The sequence below is a fragment of the Glycine max genome, chromosome 13 (assembly GCF_000004515.6).
Source record: "Glycine max cultivar Williams 82 chromosome 13, Glycine_max_v4.0, whole genome shotgun sequence".
NCBI classification, from domain to species: Eukaryota; Viridiplantae; Streptophyta; class Magnoliopsida; order Fabales; family Fabaceae; genus Glycine; species Glycine max.
The window spans coordinates 20,952,156-20,971,234 of record NC_038249.2 but is presented as its reverse complement, the minus strand read 5'-3'; the positions used below and the strand labels follow the sequence as shown (position 1 = coordinate 20,971,234).

General features: G+C 31.9%; 2 protein-coding genes across 3 annotated transcripts; one reads left to right on the top strand and one right to left on the bottom strand.

Annotated features, from left to right (window-relative positions):
* The first annotated feature begins 5,212 nt into the window (after positions 1–5,212).
* LOC100782645 (cytokinin dehydrogenase 3) lies at positions 5,213–9,247 on the top strand. 2 transcript variants are annotated; one of them, XM_003542283.5, is made up of 5 exons: positions 5,216–5,949; positions 6,868–6,995; positions 7,729–8,004; positions 8,159–8,427; positions 8,604–9,247. In XM_003542283.5, the coding sequence occupies exons 1-5, from the start codon at positions 5,325–5,327 to the stop codon at positions 8,911–8,913; spliced, it is 1,608 nt and encodes a 535-aa protein (XP_003542331.1). In that variant the 5' UTR covers positions 5,216–5,324; the 3' UTR covers positions 8,914–9,247. The 2 variants fall into 2 exon arrangements, with proteins under 2 accessions (XP_014620896.1, XP_003542331.1); XM_014765410.3 differs by lacking the exon at positions 8,159–8,427 and having other exon boundaries at positions 5,213–5,949.
* A 3,760-nt stretch (positions 9,248–13,007) lies between these two features.
* LOC100816815 (cytokinin dehydrogenase 3) lies at positions 13,008–17,867 on the bottom strand. Its single transcript, XM_006595272.3, has 5 exons — positions 17,211–17,867; positions 14,767–14,894; positions 14,246–14,512; positions 13,733–14,001; positions 13,008–13,578 (listed from the first exon to the last, which is right to left on the bottom strand). The coding sequence occupies exons 1-5, from the start codon at positions 17,830–17,832 to the stop codon at positions 13,290–13,292; spliced, it is 1,575 nt and encodes a 524-aa protein (XP_006595335.1). The 5' UTR covers positions 17,833–17,867; the 3' UTR covers positions 13,008–13,289.
* Positions 17,868–19,079: the final 1,212 nt, after the last annotated feature.

Genomic DNA, 19,079 nt, shown 5'->3' with positions numbered 1-19,079 from the left:
ATGTAACATGCCTCTACACCAAGGCAATCATATACCATAACTAAGTCTACACGAAATGCAAATGTAAGAGAATCAATCATCACCACCTTAACAACAAAGAAAAGAACGTTTTCAAAGTTTGATCTATAAAGTAAACATTAGATGGAATATTTATACGTGACATTATTTTTCTTAGATGGAAACCAACCAACAATGAATTACCGTGAACCTTCATGGTGGGGCTTTTGGACTTTTAATAAAGGTTATATACTAAAGTTTTCCGACGGAAGCTGTACGTTTTCTGCCACAAAATTCCAAAGAGAAGTGACTGATTACTTTCCTTTTTTATCTTCCAAAATTCACAAAGAAGGCCAAATTAATAAATTATAAGACTGCTATATATCACACCGGAAAAAAAAATTGCCTGGTGTGTGTGTATATATATATATATATATATAGGCATGAGTTGGATTTCAGAGTTGGGGAGAGTCCCTCTCATGTGATCTCGTTAGGGGTTTCTATGTCCCGCAGTTGACCTATATAATTATTTTTTTAGTTTTTCTTTTGAGCCTCTTCCTATAGTAGTAAAAATAACCAAATTCATCTAATAATTCTTTTCAATTAATTTTTTTTCAAAACTCGTGAATAATCTCTAGTTTATTTGTTTTACATTAATAACAAAATTTGTCGTTTAACTCTGCACTATCGCATTATATATTGAAAAGTTTTAACATCTTATTGTTTGCAATTAAAGAATTTTAATAATGTGATTAATTAAGCTTCAAGAAAACCTTTGGCTTATTCAAAAACATAAATTGATTCTTTTTATCATTAATTGAGAAATAACATAATAATAATAACAACAATAATAATAAAATTTTATTATAATAGTTTGGCGTTATATATTTAATTTATATAAAGTTTTACATTCATTGGCATACATTTAAAATTAGGTCTACGTGCTATTTAACTAAAAGTAGGTTTACTAACCTAGCTATTTAATTAAAAATAAATTTGTTAACCTATTTAAAAGATCTTATTACATTTTTTTCCATAAGTTAATTTTAATATTAATTAATTCAAACCTTATCAAAGCCTAATCTATCTCAACTCATTTTCACGCACCCTTAATGATTGATTATACTTGCACGACATGTACATACTTTGGACTGAAAAAAACATTACGATATTCGCTAGTCGTTTTGTATATATGCAACCCCCTCACACGTGGATACACAAATTCTTTCGATAGGCAACTCCCTCACACGTGCATTTATTATATTATATACCGCACCACTTTCTTTTTGGTAAGCCTATACCTATACGTTGCCTCGCGAGGAAGATAAATTGCCTCTATATTCAATGGTAGGGCCCGTATGTATTGAACATTATCGCCTCATTAATTTGCTGTTTTTATATCCAAGTGCAAGGAGTGAGTTGGAAGCATAGTACTAATTGTCAGTTTAAAAATCGATGCTTGCTTAAAGAGACACCGAGCTGGTCGATCAGTGATAATCATAGTGTTCTAAACACATCAGATAGTGAAATTCAGCACTAATCATTACATTAGGTGTATCATGCATGTGCATGAATGAATCTTATTAATTAAAATTGTATCCCTACATTTGTTTTGGGTACATCTGCATTCCTATTTCTTGATAGATTCTTTTGGGTGCAGGGGTACCTGATATTCAAAACACACACGCACACATTAAAAAGTATTCATGTAATTTTTTATTATTTAACGTCTTTCTTATAACATGACCATTTTAAGATTATTGAATCTTCTATATATGGCTACAGTTTTGTTTAATTAAAGGGGCCCGAACTGATATACATGGCTTATTTTCAATTCATTCAAACATATAAAATGTCAATCAATTTATATTAGAGTAATAATTTTAGAAAATCAAACAATCAATTAAGATATAAAGTAAGCCCGATCAGAAAGTGAGAGATATAGTGATACAAAATTGCCAAAAGTTTACAAAATTTGTTTGGAGTTGAAGAAAGAAGAAAAGAGGAATAGATTATAGGTTTAATTTCTTTCAAAAAAAAACTAACAAATTAATAATTAATATTTATTAATAAAAATAAATTCTAGAGTCAGAAATATAGTGATATACACAAAATTGCACCATGTAGGAGTACGTCCATTATTACTATTTAATTACTACTAGTACTAGTTATTTGTTTTTCTGTTTTGGTAATGTCTCCAAAATGAAAATTCAAAGAACGACATAATAAAATATTAGCTAAGCAAGAAAGGGGTATATATAGTTAGGAAAATGCTATATTTAAGGTACGTAGGAGACATTAATTAGCCATTAAGTCCTCTCCCACGTTGTATATTTTTATATCATGTAGTATTTTTTTACCAGAAATTTTATGATGTAAATTTTTGTAATATATATAATAAGTAGTGTGTACTTAATATTTACTTATTATTTTATATATAATGAATTTGATTTTAATTTATCTTCCAAAATAATTAAAGTAATATTAATCAATAAAAATCAAATTATTATATATAATATTTATTTTTATTTCTTACGCTCTATTTTTTTTTCTCTCTCTCTCTCTTTTACTTTTTTCGTATGTATCTATAAAAAAATTCACTGATTAACCCATTCACTGATCGTCTGGCAGAAGATCTCATTTTCATGCTAAGGTTCGTTTCAACCAGGATTCCAGAATCTATGAGATGATATTGTTGGCAATGTGAAATGAATATTTTTGTTTGAAATGTTATTTTTTCTTGTTTCCTTTGTTTTTTGGACCACGTGATTTGATTGCTTTGGGGGGCTGGCTGATTTGGATCCCCAAAAAGATCTTCAATATCTAAGAAACAGTCCATACTTACCATTGCAGTGCACGGCATTGTCTTATTCCTTCTATTAACATTAACTAGTATCTCAAAACTACTGAACCAGCAAAACAACAACTGGTAAAATTTCAAAAATGACCACAAGTTCCACTTTGGACAAAACGACAAGGGGACAACCCTTTCTCCCCTTTTCGTATATGTCTATGTATATTGGTGAAGGTATGTATGTAATCTGTGTGATACGGCTTTACTAGAGTCATTTACAAGGATCCATCAGAAACGGAAATATTGGCATGAAAGCCTAGGTTCATTGTATATTCTCATGAGTCATAGTACTAGAAATAAGTGTGTCAAAGTAAGAATATTATTGCTATTCTCGTTAACTTGAATATGAATTTCACCAAACATTTCAAAATATACAAAACAAGGTACTGCCGATCAAGATATATTAATAAGTTTAATTAATTTGATACGACATATATGATAAAAACAATAGGATTTGTTATACCAAGACCAACCCTTTCACACTTTCGTTTCCGCCCCCACTTTTGAAGGAACAAGTATACGAGAGATATTCGTTTCATTAGGTACAAGACCTAACTACCAATGTACTGTTTGAACAAGAGGAAAGTTATGCATATTCTGTTGTGTCCATGAACAAGTCAAGAATGTGAGTATCTCCAACCAGTGCTCTGTAGTCAATCCGATTTAATGAACCCTTATAAAGCCTTGTAAGTCTTTCTTTTTTGGCATATTTATTAGTCATGCATATAGCATATATCGTCAAAGATTACAATCTTCAATAGGAAGTATTAGTAGAATATGGTTCCACATAACCTTGCATGGTGGAAGGTCTTGTTATCAGCTGATAGCTCCTCTTACCTGCGAGATCTATAGGTCAAAGATTCTTCATTGAATGCCCTTTTTTCCTAGTCAAATTTGTATACACAAAAGAACAATATGATCAAATTTGTATACACAAAAGAACAATATGATATACATACATTAAATATAATTTATATGGTTCACAATATCCTGACATTCTTTATATGCAATATATATTTTTTGTCCCTTTGCTGGTATATATTTTTGTCCTATAGTGTATACACGGGAAACTAGCCAGGGCCAATTTCAATTGCTATCTTTAATATGCGTGTGCATGGCATGTCGTTTTCTTCCCATATTTTTATTATTTTATACGATGCATGCCAGGGTGCTTGCACTATTTTTTACTCACATATCATGTAAGGCAAGGCAAGAACAATGGGTTTGTTAGGTATATTTACACTAGGGGGCAACTAATTATTAATGATAATGAACATTCTCCTTAATTACCAATCTAACAATGGCACGGAATCGGACATAGTTATTTTTATTTGGCTTTGAACAAATAAAATTTGAGAGAAAATATTAGCATGGAAACGTGTTAAGTGTAGTGAGACAAACGCATTGGTGGGTATAATTATAGTTTCATTTCCCTGGTTGACTTTTCATTGATTACATGTTGCTTTAGATGCTCACAGACAAAATCTTGGCCTGAAGAAAATCCGGTGTTATGTCTCCCTCCGTTCCCATTGTTATATATTACCCTTCCATGAACCACACAAAAGTTGAATGCAAAATAGTAGTTTGATGAATGAGAAGTTCTCTAATCCCGAAAACATATCTTAAGAGATTCTTTTGATAATTACCTAATTTTGACTCACCTTCATCCTTAAAATAAGAAATACCAATACCAAGTCGTAATAAAAAAAATGAATGTGGGGTATTACTTGACGAAACTTGACCAATGTTGACAATAAACAGCCAGATTTCACTAATCCCACTTTAGTCCCTGCAAAGGCCCACATAAATGGTAGAAATCTGTGGGTTCAAATTAATGTTCAATTGCTGGGAATCTTCGTCATCATGATGATTCATGCACAATCACAAGAAACACGTACGCAAATATTAATTAATCAATTTCCTTTTTATAGTTTCCTCACAATTCACATGAAACATCATACTCTATTATCCGATTCCATTTCCGTCGTATCTTTGAATTTGACATTTGTTTGCCGAATATAACATGTAACTTTCCCTTCTCTTCTTAATTAAAGATGTAACATGATGCATAACTCTTTTTTTTAAAAAAATAAATAAATATATATATATATATATATATATATATATATATATATATAACTTGTAACCCAATATTATTTTTTTAGCTTTTTTTACACTCACCTTAAATGTATTTTTATATTTTATTTTTCTTTCTTATCACATCACCTCTTACATGTACATTTTTTTCTCTTTTTCTTACTTATATCTTTGATATGTATACAGCCCCAAAAAGTGTGTAAAATCATTTTTGTATTTCCAACCCTCTCTTTCTCATGGAAGCTAGCTTTTTCATTCTATTTATAGCCCTTCTCCCTTCACCCACCAACACACCACAACTCCAAACTTTTCCTCTTATTCTCTTCTTCAACACAACTAGCTTAGTCTTATAATCCAGCTCATCTCTCTCTCCAAAATGGCTCTACACTACCCTTTTCCAACCTACTTCATACTACTACTAGTAACCATAACCCGTTTGATATACACCGTGGGAAAAACCGAGCAATGGAAAGCTCCGATTCTAACAGAGCTTGACATTAATAACATATCCCACAAACTCCATGATGATCCTGAAATCATTCAAATGGCTTCAAGGGACTATGGCCACATCGTGCATGAATTCCCATTAGCTGTGTTTCGTCCATCTTCTATAGACGACATAGCCACCTTGATAAAATCCTCCTACAATAGCTTTGCCCCTTTTGGCATAGCTGCGAGGGGCCAAGGCCACTCCACTCATGGACAAGCCATGGCTCGTGATGGGGTTGTGGTTGACATGGCCAACCTCAGAAAACAAAGAAATGGGGTTGCGATTAGTGTCTCTAAGGACCCTTTGATGGGTCACTATGCGGATGTTGGAGGGGAACAACTCTGGATTGATGTGCTACATACCACACTTAAACATGGACTTGCACCAGTTTCTTGGACTGATTATTTGTACTTGACCGTGGGAGGGACACTTTCCAATGCTGGAATCAGTGGCCAGAGCTTCCGTTATGGACCTCAAATCAGCAACGTTCATGAAATGGATGTCATCACTGGTATGAAGTTGGTTAATGTCTTTTCCATTTCTCATACATAAGGATTTCTAATTAAAATTGACATTTTGTAGGATAAGATCATAAATCTTGAGATTTTTTTATTAAAGTATGATGTCAAATTTATTTATATGAGTCTTCCTGTCCTATTAATGTTTACTCCCTAGATTCTCCAAGGTACCACTACTACAAAAAAAAGTTATATTGGCATCACTTATTTTATCATCATTAATATTTGTAGCATCACAAAAAAATTTGTGGTGAGTTTTCTGAAAATTACAAATTAATTGATTCGCCACACTGATGTTAATGATTTTTTAGTGCGTCTTGGCAACTAATGTTTTCATCTTACTAACTAAAATTAGAAAAATTGAAACAGTACCTGACATTGTGTTTATGTTTTGCGCGTTTCTATTGCCTCATTTTCGTTGAGAACGTGTTCGATCGTGTGGAAACTTGAAAAAAAAAAAGAGAGAGAAAGGTGAAATTTTTCTTGAGATATCCACCACTTAAGACAAAAAAATGGCTGTTTCCGTTTTGTCTCTTATGACATGACATGGTCTGTCATTAACGTTCTGCTAAATACATTTGATATAATTTCTTGAACACGTTTTATATATTCCCAGTTAGTGTGGTTGTTGAATCTAAAACAGGAATAGTCTTTGTCTACAATATGGGTGAGCGATGCAAACGTTTCCAAGGGTTTAGAAGTTAGAACTAGCTAGGTCCACGGTCATAGTTTTATATCCTTGATTAACTTTATGTTGGTCAAGTCGTTTATATTTGGTCAATTAATTCATTCATATGAGAAAAGACAGAAATACAAACATGAAAAAATGTTAATTACTCTTATAATTCGCATGCATGCATCTAATTATATGATTTAATAAATAGTTTTTTGTCATATCTACTTGGTTTCAGGAAAAGGAGAGTTCGTAACTTGCTCTTCACAGAAGAACTTGGAGTTATTCCACGCGGTTCTTGGAGGCTTAGGGCAATTTGGAGTTATAGCAAGGGCGAGAATAGCACTTGAGCCAGCCCCCAAAAGGGTACGTTTATAGAGAATTGACTAGAATTTTGTCTTGTACATTTTCCTCCACCAATTCATAGATAGTGACGTCAAATCGAGTTGTCATTTTTTTACGGTAAATTGTCATTTTGAAAATCTACCGAGTGGCAGTTGGCACCCACGTATCGTACATTTCATTTTATGTTGGTGTATTAGTCATCCATGATAAGTACATACACAAATAAAAATAGGACGAGTTATACGTATGTAAGAGTTTGAACTACTGAATGTGGATTTTTGAAGTTGAAAGCATATTAATCTTGGTTTGAAAAAAAAAAAGAAGCGGAAGTCACTCTTGAAATTATTATGACTCTTAGATCTTAAGCTATTGAGCCAATAGAATTAGAAAAGCTCGTTATGATGTTAATTCTTTCAGTGACTTCAAATCTTATCTACAAAATGTACCCTTTTGAAAAAGACCTTCAACTAAGTCCATGCATACAATATTAATCTTACATACTCGAGACTTCTAGCTAACACATTAAGCATGAAGAGATTTGAAGACTCACATATTAATTACTACCGTATTCTTATCTTTATTTATCCTTCCAATTTTGATGGGACTAGTTGTGAGTGTGCTCGTGCACATGCATTCATACACACTAACACATAAATATGTCTCTCTCTCATATATTTCATTTTATTATATTCTATTTATTACTAAGTTTACTAGTATAAGACATCATTAATGTTGAATTTTTGTTGGTATGCAGGTTAAGTGGGTCAGACTACTTTATAGTGACTTTTTTGCTTTTACCAAAGATCAGGAACGATTAATCTCAATCAATGGAAGGAAACAAAAGAACGCATTGGATTTTCTGGAAGGGATGCTGCTAATGAACCAAGGCCCCATAAATAATTGGAGATCCTCTTTCTTCCCTCTATCTGACCATCCCAGAATATCTTCTTTAATAACTGAACATAGCATCCTCTACTGTCTTGAAGTGGCTAAATATTATGACGAACAAACCGAGATAAATGTGGACAAGGTACCCTCGTCTAGTCATATCATATCTATTATATATAGTTAGATCGCATTTATATGTTTAAGGGAAAGAAGAAAAAAAAGTACTATCCCAACAAGTCAAAAGCAAATGTGACTTAACAACCCATAATAATATTTTTATTTTTCTTTGTCTCTAGGAAATTCAAGTTTTGCTCCAAGGACTAGCCTATATCCCTGGGTTTTATTATGAGAAAAACGTGTCGTACGTTGAGTTCTTGAATAGGGTCCGAAGTGGAGAGTTGAAGCTTCAGTCACAAGGACTGTGGGATGTTCCTCACCCATGGCTTAATTTGTTTATACCAAAATCTCAAATCTTGGATTTTAATTCAAGAGTATTCAAAGATATAGTTCTTAAAAGAAACATCTCCTCTGGACCAGTCTTGGTTTACCCCACGAATAGAAACAAGTAAGCCTTGAATGCATGAATCACACTAATTGTGTCGTTGTAATTCAGGAGTGAAGAGTGTGATGCAATTCTTTTTATTTTCTGACCATTCAACTCAATATCAATTTTATTTCTTTTTTCAATTAAAATTCAAAAAAGAGAATAATCATTAATAATATGAAATTCAATTATTCCAGGTGGGACGATAGGATGTCAGCATCTATACCAGACGAGGAGGTTTTCTACACAGTTGGATTTTTGCACTCAAGTGGGTTTGATACTTGGAAAGCATATGATGCTCAAAACAGTGAAATTTTGGAGTTCTGTAGAGATGCTGGCATCAAGGTCAAGCAATATCTTCCCAACCACAGCACACAGGAAGATTGGACAAACCATTTTGGTGCTAAATGGATAAAATTCTTAGAAAGAAAACATCAGTTTGATCCAAGAATGATTCTATCACCAGGGCAAAAAATCTTCCACAAACAATTACAGCCAGCGTTTTAAATATTTCCCCTAATTAAAAAAAGTAAATGTTTTATGGTGGGACTACCCCATTTAGATGGCTACCTAGGGACAGGTGTAAATACAATGAGACCAAGACCAAGATGGCTTTAATTTGTATGTTAAACTTTGCATTGCTAGAGAAATTAATAAGGTGCATGAGTACTTTGGCACCTATTATGCTACATATACCTTAGATACGTTATAGGTTGACAAAGTCGTACTGGTAGGTTCAAGAAGCACAGTTGTCTCTCACATTGTCTGTCACCCAACTTGCTATAGTGTGTGGAGAAATTCGGATCATATTGAAGATGTTCTAATGAGTTCCAGTCCTTCATTAAGTGTTTAACGATTCTGTCTTTCTTTATATAATTTTGTTTTGCATTAATTACTTTCGCACTGGAGCAAACATATATATCAATGATTCTAATTAATTTATACAATAACAAGTATATATAATTGTGCCCAAGTTGTATGCCATAATCAATCAAGGTTGCTAGATAGTAAGATAGATACGAATAAGATAACATAAAATGCAACTAAAGCAACAAATAAACAATAACATAGTCCTTATAGGGTTCATAATTAATGAACCTAGCTAGACGTTGATTTTAGGTTAATTGTAAACAGATTCTACAATACGTCTCTAACTTTTTTTAAAGACGTAACATATATCACTACTCCAAAGCACGCACACAAGTGATCATGGGTGCTTTAATTTGAGGTTTCAGATTCAATATTGACATTTCTTTTATCTAATTTCCAGCGAGAACAAAATTTATTATATAAAGAAATAACTAACCAACACAAAAAAAAAAAAAAAAAACTTGTTTTAGTATTTGATTGTAATTTGAGAGATTAGCTAGGCTCTCACCAAGCGATATCTAGAGTATATATATTCTCAAGAAAATATATAAATAAAATATAATAAAGAAAACTTAAACATTTTGCAACAAAAGGGTGGAATGAATATTAACAACAATAATTATAATATCTTGAAAATTTTAATAATAATATAGAGAATTGTCACAGACATTTTTTTATCGGTTTCAAATTGGTGTATGACTCCTTAGTTCATTCGTTAGCACCCAGGCCTGTCTTAGGTAGTTGATTTTATAGTTAGGTACATTTCTCCCACTCTTCTCTTGATTGTCATTTATGGGTTGAACTATTGAAGTAATTTTATATTTTTAAATAAATTTTACTTGCAAAAAAACTCACGATTAGCTAGCATACCGCATCTGAGGGCTAAGCTGATTATAATCCGGAAAGATACAGAAATTATATCCAGATATGGTTGAATCAAATTAAGCTGATTAATTAGAAAGAATAAGGTTGTGAAACGAAGCTCCAAACAAGGCATATCATCAAAATCAGACGCAAGGGAATAATAAAAACGTTACAACAATTCGCATACCTTACGGAAGAAGAATCAACACTTCCAAAGGGGGTTGGTAATATAGACGTGTGTGTTAGATACACTTTTATAATTTTGTATTCAATTAGTTAGATATACTTGACTAAGATGTCTGTGTTTGTTACATAAATATAAGACGAATACAAGATATTGTATATTTTACGATGACCTAAGTCACTACACTAAAATCCAACGATACCTGTGTAATGTAATTGGGTAGGAAGAGGCATTAATTGGTTGATGCAGTAGCAATAGCCAACACATTGAATGATGAACGTGTGAGGGGACAAGTGGGAAACCACTCTCTTATACGTTTCCTTGTAATACCATTGCATATTTATTGGCACTTCTTGTGTCATTTTCTATGGTTCTAATCCTTAATAATATTTGGCTGTTCCAAAAAAAAAAAAACTAACTCCAACTCAGGGGAGGAATAAGGGTGTGCAAAAATCGATTCAGTGAGCTGGTGTCCAAAAGAAGCCGTACACACTGGTTATGAGTCACATTTGCCTCTCGTAGGGTGTGGTGTGAGTCACGTACACACTGGTTAACCTGGTTTTGCATATTTAATTTGTTCCTTAAATCAGTTAAGTTGCTCAACTCGTGAGTGGGATTATTTAAATTAATCAGTTAAATTAGTACTCATGACTATTAGAGTCACAAACTCGCTCCTAGTTAGTTTGAGAAAGCAAAAGACGATTTTCATAGTGAGTTGTTATGGTGGATATACGAAACCGAAAGAATATCACATAAATCCATTTTTCCTTCAGTCACGTCAACTAAAACTATTAGGTTGGCTTATAATTTGTCGTTCTCGCATAGGAATAATTTTTTACTTTTTGATTCAGATAGACCCACGAGGGCCTTTGTTGTCACAAAAGTATTAAGCACTGAGTTCTTCTACGAATCAAAATATCATTTAATTAAATTAAAAGTAAAACCTAAGTTAGCTGTCATTCTTATCGTTTAAATTAACTAGGAAGATTTGATAATAAATCCTGTCTAATCCATTCTCACTGGCTTTTTCCCCATGGCCATTAAATGAGGTTTTTTTTTATTCAAATTTGAAATAAGACAAATCTTGTGTGCAATACTTAATTAGTACTGTTATCTTGATGTTCTCTAATTAAAATTATAATTTTATTTGAATAATTCGTAAAGCCTTAATTCTAATAAAAAAAACTAAACGTGGATTAATTAAATAATTAGTACTGTTATCTTTGACGCCTCCATATATTGGGACCAGAGGCATGGTATTGAAGAAGGAGAACATAATTATGTTGCAACACTTAATTCCAGCTTGCAGGAAAATTGGAGACAAGAAAAGTTAGCAGCTGCACTCATCCATTCTTTCTTTCCTTCTCTTTTTTTTTTTTTTTTGACTTTTTTGGTGCCTCCATTGTAGATAACTAGATATGCTTTACCGGATCCATGTCTGGTCGTTGTGGAAAATCAAGGACAGGCTCCCAACATTCATACGCTTGAATTACAACAATGTCGACAATAGATAGAAAAATAGAATGATTATATAGCAGCTAATGATAATTAGTTCCTTTCTCTCCTTCCTTTTCTTCGACTGATTCTAAAATATGGCGTGATGTCTCTTACTTAATTTTGTCCCTTTCACTTTTTTTATAGTAATCTTATTTTAATTCAAACTTAAAATTATAGTAACCTTCTTATTTTAATTTAAACTTAAAAAAAATTAAGTATTAATTTAGGATTGATTTGTTTAAACTTTATCAGATCTGTCCGGCCTATTAGGTGAGACATGATGAAAACGCAATATAAAATTAAATGTTTTTTAAGTCACCAATTAGAATTACTTTATCTATTAAAAAATTTAAATAAAAGTATAATTAAATATTAAAAAAGAATGATCTGATAACAAAAGTTTGCATTGTCTGATATGATGAAGACTATTTTATCTTCGTCAGCTAGGTACGTACGTACTATATTGTTAATGTATATTTTGTGTGACTTGTCCAACAAAAGGAAGCTTTGGCAAGACTTAATTACTCATGTCCATGAAGGGGCTCTAGAGGTAAATTTTGGTGTATTGGAGGGGACTTCAATGCAATGGTGAGTTCGGAAAAGAAGGGGATAAGTTATGCTTGGGATATCAAGGAACACGTTGATTTCCCTACAATTTACTGCTCATATGGACCTTCTATATGTCCATGTGATTGGAAAGAAATACACTTGGTTTAAGATGAGATGACTCCACTATGAGAAGAATTGATAGATTTCTTATATTACTACAAGAAAATTACAAAATAATAAGGAGCTAGGAAGGAAAATATTCCCTCGGTTTTCGCTAATTAGCAAGAGACTATCGAGAAAACTAGAGTCATTCACTAATCCTTCACAAACTTGCATTGGTTAATTATTTAGGGAGCCGTGATAAATGCTATTTTGATTTTCTTAATTTTATTTTATTTTTTGCAATGGTCACACCAAAATTAAAACTTGCAGGAGTAATTATGTTTTTCCTTATATATAGATTTCACAAAAAATAATATTGCTTGAGTTGGACAGGATAATTAGTAACAAAACTTTTCTTATCTAAATATTTAATATAGTTAGATACATAAACTCAAATTCAAGATTACTTGTTAATTAAATTAAAAACAATCTTAAAATAGTTAATCTGCACGTTCGGTAATCAAGAAAAATTATGTGCTACAATGCCAATTCAGCAAACCGATTATAATTAATATCCAAGCAGAAATATACAGTGACATGTGTTATATAGAACATTTTTATTTGCTACACATCCATGAAGTTTTGAGCTAGTCATTACGAGCTACGTAACTCGTATACATATTACAGACATCCAAATATTCATGACACAAAATACATACTAGCTAGTAAACTGCTTTATTAAACACCTGTACAACAAATAAGATATAGTATACTATAAAATTAAAGATGGGAAACTGAATCATAGATTATCTTCCATTTAATTGAAAATCCCCTGTCCAGGTGACAATATACTGTTGGGATCAAATTGAGCTTTTCTTTCTTTGAAAGTTTTCCATTTGGGGCCAAACTGCTTCTCCCATTCTTCCTGTGTTTTGTTTTGGGGAAGATATTGCTTTATCCCAATACCAGCATTCGCACAGAACTGTAATATTTGTTGGTTTTGAGCCTGAAATTCCTCCAACTTATCAAACCCAGTTGAATGAAGAAATGACACGACGTAGAAAACATCATCATGAGGTGTAACTGCTGACATGTTATCATCCCACCTGTGAATTAATTAAATGCATCTTCATTAATTCTATTAATTAGTATTAACTCCACAGACATACCAAATTAATCAAACATATATATACTTTTTGTCACGATTAATTGTAATTAACATATATATCTTTAATTATTGATTAATCTCATAAAACTTACTTGGTTCGGTTCATGGGGTAGATTATCACAAGTCCTGCAGTGATATTTTGCTGGAGAATAATGCCCTTGAACACACCTTCGTCGAAATCCGAGATTCGAGATGCTGGAACAAAGAGGTTTAACCAGGGATGAGGAATATCCCAAAGCCCTTGTGACCTTAGGAAAAGCTCGTCAGCATGAACCCTGTTTAGGAACTCTTCGTACGACACATCTTTTTCGAACATAAACGTAGGAACAAACTTTAATTCCTCGACCCAAAAATTCACATCCTATTCAAGAAATAACAACATAATAACTTAGTCAAGTCTTTCATATAAAAATTGATCATAATAAAAAGTTAATTCCTAAATAAGAAGAGCATTATTGTTAGTATAAAAGAAACTTATACCTTAATTGTCAAGAGAAACTCTAAAAAATCAACAATATCATACATTATAATTAGATGACAATGTAGACAACTTTTACATTGTCAATGTATTATAATTAAATATTAAAGTTAAATTAGTTAAGTACCTCATCAACGTGTTCTTGAGTACTATTGTCATAATATTTGACAAGTTCTATGACGTAGATGATGCCGTATTGGGTTACAAGGGAAGTTATGCGAGGATGATCAGGTTCTGGATAAAAGGAAAGGTCCTGTGGTGGCTGATTTAGCAAAAGAAAACCTTCTACATAATCAGCTGCATTAGTCTCATTTCTTCCATTGACTGAGATTAAGTATTCTTGGTCTCCAGAAAATGCAGAGAAGTTGTTGTAAAGCAAACGGAGCCACTTCACCTGCAAGCGGTTAAGCAAAAGATTTTTTTTATTAATTAAGGGTCATAATGAAGATTTATCATTTATTGTAAATATTTTTCTTAGTTTTTGGCACGTAATTGTGAAATACTAGCAAACAACTAAGTGTGATTGTGACTTACTAACCATATATATATATATGCATGGAATTTGTCAATTTTTTTGTTTTACTTATACTCTTTCAAATGATCAGTATTATATTATAAAATAAATAAAAGAAGATGCATGATACTTGCCCTCGTTGGTGCTGGTCCAAGAGCTATTCTTGCCCTGGTTATAATTCCAAATTGGCCTAAACCTCCCAGAACGGCGTAAAATAACTCCGAGTTGTTCTCCGCAGAACATGTCACTAGGTCTCCTTTCCCTATTGAAGCCAAAGTGTAAGCATGTGTATCAAGTGTACCCAATGAAAAAATGTATATTACAAAAGAAATAAATAACAGAAAAATCATATACAAATTTGACAAAAATGAAAACCGTGTGCTCCATTTCTAATAAGTGAAACACGTTTCTTGCTTCAATAAATGTGTTTTCTGCTTTCCAAAAAATAATAATTAGGGATGTATAAAAAACAAAATCCCTTCTTTTCAATAAACATTTAGATATACTAAAGAGTCCAAGAATAAATGTTTCTGTTTATTTTTTTACGTCATCATCATCATTCTTTTAGTTTCATATTGATTACTTCGTATTCGTATATGTATTTACACCAAGATCAAGATTATATATAGCTAAATACGCATAAACTTTAATTACATTTAATTAATTTTTAGATCATTATTTATATTACCAGTTGAAGACCATTTCTCAATTGTCTTACCGCAGCCATTAAATATGTAATACATTATTTGAATAAATGAATACTCAGTAAACTTGCCACACTACCAAATGGCAAAAATCGAAAATTCAGGAGTTTAGATCTTTCCTAGTTTCCTTAGACTTAAATGAGAGTTGACTTCTACTTTTTAAAGTGATTTTTCCCTAAATTAAGCAGGGAAATAATAATCTTAAATTGTTAATTTGGAGAGTTTTCAATAAAATGGAAAAATATTTGAAAGAGAAGCAAGAGTGCGTGCTGACAATTTGTTGGCTGACGACTTATTTAAGACCTAAAGATTGGTCGACAGAAATTATTAGCGTATACAATCAGAGCCGGTCGAATAGGATAATAAACAGTGTTAGTATATATCATGTCGCAGTCTACATACCTTTGATGTAATCATTGATTGATATGGAATCTTGGTAAATATATGATGAAGTCACGTGACAATTACATTCAGTTTAATTTTATACTGTATTTTTTCATGTCTAATATTATAGGTTCGATTTTATTAGACTGTTAAGGAATCAACCATAAACAAAGTTGCACACGGAAACTAAATTACAATAATATAGTGAAGAAACCCAAAAGACATTTTTCAGTTGAATAAGTTATAATCCAAACCGCAGATCAACCCCCACCTTCTCCCAGTACCCCTATTTTTTTTCATGCTAAAATTCTAAGCAAAAGATAAGCTAGATTTCAATAATAATAATAATAGTAGCTAGAAAAAATAGACATTTGCTCTTTTCTGTTAGGGATAGATAAAATATATATTACAGCACGCGCATATATTTTTAATTAACTTTGACGATGGACATGTCTATGTTGTAATTTGTAAATAAAGAGATAAGCTTCCATTAGACATCATAAGATTTTGAACCTAGCAAATTCCGAAAAACTAATAAATCTCAACCCTACGCAATTTTTTAATGACATGGTCAATTCATACTTGATATAAGATTTTGAACCTAGCAAATAAATCTCAACCCTACGCAAATTTTTAATGACATGGTCAATTCATACTTCATAAAGAGACAACTTTAAAATCTTCTGTAAAGATATGATGTGACCAATCAAGTTAGCTTAATATACTTGTTTCATTGAATTAATTTTGAGTTGATTTAATGAATCCCATTTATCTGACTTTTAATTTTTTAATAATATACCTTAGATATATGTTCAAGGAGTCTTAGTATAATGGATTTATTCATGAAATTTTAAAAATTGGATAGTCATATAGAAGAACTATTTATTGCATATTTGTTCCATAGTGTTGACGTATATGTGATATGAAGCTATTGTTTGATCCTTCCCCCAATTTTTTTTAAGAGAGGATGAATTGTTTCATACTTTGACAATATTATTTTATTCAATAACTTCATATAAGATATTATTTTTATCATTCTAACCATAAAGTCATAATTGTTTAGAGAAAATATTATGAAATCAAACAATAGTAATCAAATTAAATAATTATTATTTTTATATATTTTAAAAATATATTAAATTAAGTCAATGAAGTTATAAGAATCTAAATATATATTGCATTAATTTTGCAAACGAAATATCGAATAGTTTTAGATTATTATATGATTTTTAAATGTAATATAGATTATAAAATTTACAATTCAGCCATATAAACCTATTCATCTTTATATACGTGCGTGTGTGTGCGCAAGAGAATAAGAGGAACGCCTCCTCTCTTTGACTCTTTCCCTCTCCGCGTCACTGATTTTCGATCATTTTTGTGTAAGTTCTTTGTGTTAATTCAATTATAATTAATGAAGATGATGTAAAGATTTAAAAAAATTCATTTGGAAAAGTTATTAATTAAGGAAGAGAATAATCAATACATACCTGTAACAACATCCAATTCATGAACATTGGAAATCTGGGGACCAAACCTGAAGGTTTGGCCACTTATCCCAGCATTGGAGAGAGTTCCACCAACCGATAAGTACAAGTAATCAGTCCAAGAGAGGGGTGTAAGTCCACGCTCAAGTGTTGCATGCAACACATCAATCCAAATTTGTTCACCACCCACGTCAGCATATGGACCAATAGTTGTAGCTGTTGTGTCATCAGACACTACTATAATCCCATCACCATTTCTAAAGCCATTCAACTCAGTCATGTTCACCACAACCCCATCATTTGTCATGGCTTGTCCATGAATCGAGTGGGCTTGCCCTCTAGGAGCTATGGTGATAGGGATGGCCAGAGAATTTGAGAAATTTATCAAGAGTGAGATGTCACTAATGGAAGATGGAGCAAATATTGCAAAAGGGTTGTCATGAACTATGTGGCCATAATCAGTTGAGGCTAGTGAAAGGGTCACGGGGTCACGAATAAGCTTAAGGGTTATTTCTTTTGGTGCTTGGAGAAATGACCATGTTCGTGATTGTGCCTGTGTGATCAACACTATACATCTTAAACATAGCACAATCAAAGCTTTTGAAATTTTATAATAACTTGTCATTTTTGAGATCAAGAGAATTTGGTTATGAAAGTGTTCTTGTTCAGTTACATATATATATAGGAAACTTGATGAGGCTGGAAGAGGCTACTAATTTTTTAATGTAACCACGTCGTGGTCTGCTATATTGTAGTTTATGTATGTTGCTTTGATTTGTATGCCTTTTATGTTGCAATCTTGGATCTATAAATTTCCTTTTTCATTTGCACGCTTTAGGCTAGAAACTTGGATTTTCATCCACTTGTTTAGTTGCCTTATGTTTTTCGCCGATCACCACATTATTTAGTCCTCTTGGACAGTTTAAAATCATAGTCAAATGTTGAAAGATTGCACTTTGTGTTTTCTTTTATTCATATTAATTTAATGACTGGTGTAACGTGTGATACTTTATCAAAAGTCAACCGATAATTTTTGTTAAACAATTGATAAGAATATTGTGTATGTATCCATATGATACTCGAGGTGTTTGAACATCCAAATCAGTTTCTTACAATTCCCTGTGCCGGAAAACATTTCTGACAGAGAAATTATTATGAATATATTAGGTTAGAAAAATCATAAATATTGACCATCTAATAAAAGTCCACACTTGCTCAATTATATTAGCACTGGTATGAATATATGTGTGGTTCATTGACTTTGTTTTTTATAATGATAATCTCTTGGTTCACAATTAAATTATGGTTTTATAACAATCTTTTCCTTACACTAAATGCTATTTGAAGTTACATGCATTCAGGGAGATTTTATACAACTTATAAAGTCCAGTCTAACACCTAGCCTTTACACTTCATCACGTATATATGTGGTAAACGTTATATAATTAATGCAGTTGAATTGTGTTTGAAGAATAGAATTAATAAATGATTTTCCACGTGCTGAACCAAAATTATCGAATACAAGATAGGATAAAAATACGTTGTATAAGTACTGAACCGTATGCCATAGCTCCCATGTCAACTATGAATTTCTTCCAACTTTGGGAAGAAAAGGAAGTTTCCCATTAAAAAAATAAAAAGAGCCTTGGGGGAATAACCAAATGATGATTTTTCATGTTCGTTTATTTATGTATTGAAAAATTGAGGCACAATTTGATTACATGATAAGTTTAATTATGAGTATGTTTGGATACAAAGTTAAAAGTTCTTGACAGTTTTCTTACTGAATTTTTTTATATATTTTCAACAGAGAAGCTTTTATAAGCACTTTATACTTTATATCCAAACAGGTCTTATGTCACTGTTGTTAAC

Bases quoted from the DNA above. Each gene is read 5' to 3' on its own strand.
- LOC100782645 (XM_003542283.5), top strand. From the start codon at position 5,325: ATGGCTCTACACTACCCTTTTCCAACCTACTTCATACTACTACTAGTA. The intron at 5,950-6,867 runs GTATGAAGTTGG...ACTTGGTTTCAG, and splicing joins TGAAATGGATGTCATCACTG to GAAAAGGAGAGTTCGTAACT. The intron at 6,996-7,728 runs GTACGTTTATAG...GTTGGTATGCAG, and splicing joins TTGAGCCAGCCCCCAAAAGG to GTTAAGTGGGTCAGACTACT.
- LOC100816815 (XM_006595272.3), bottom strand. From the start codon at position 17,832: ATGACAAGTTATTATAAAATTTCAAAAGCTTTGATTGTGCTATGTTTA. The intron at 14,513-14,766 runs GCAAGTATCATG...AACCGCTTGCAG, and splicing joins TTGGACCAGCACCAACGAGG to GTGAAGTGGCTCCGTTTGCT. The intron at 13,579-13,732 runs GTAAGTTTTATG...ATTAATTCACAG, and splicing joins TACCCCATGAACCGAACCAA to GTGGGATGATAACATGTCAG.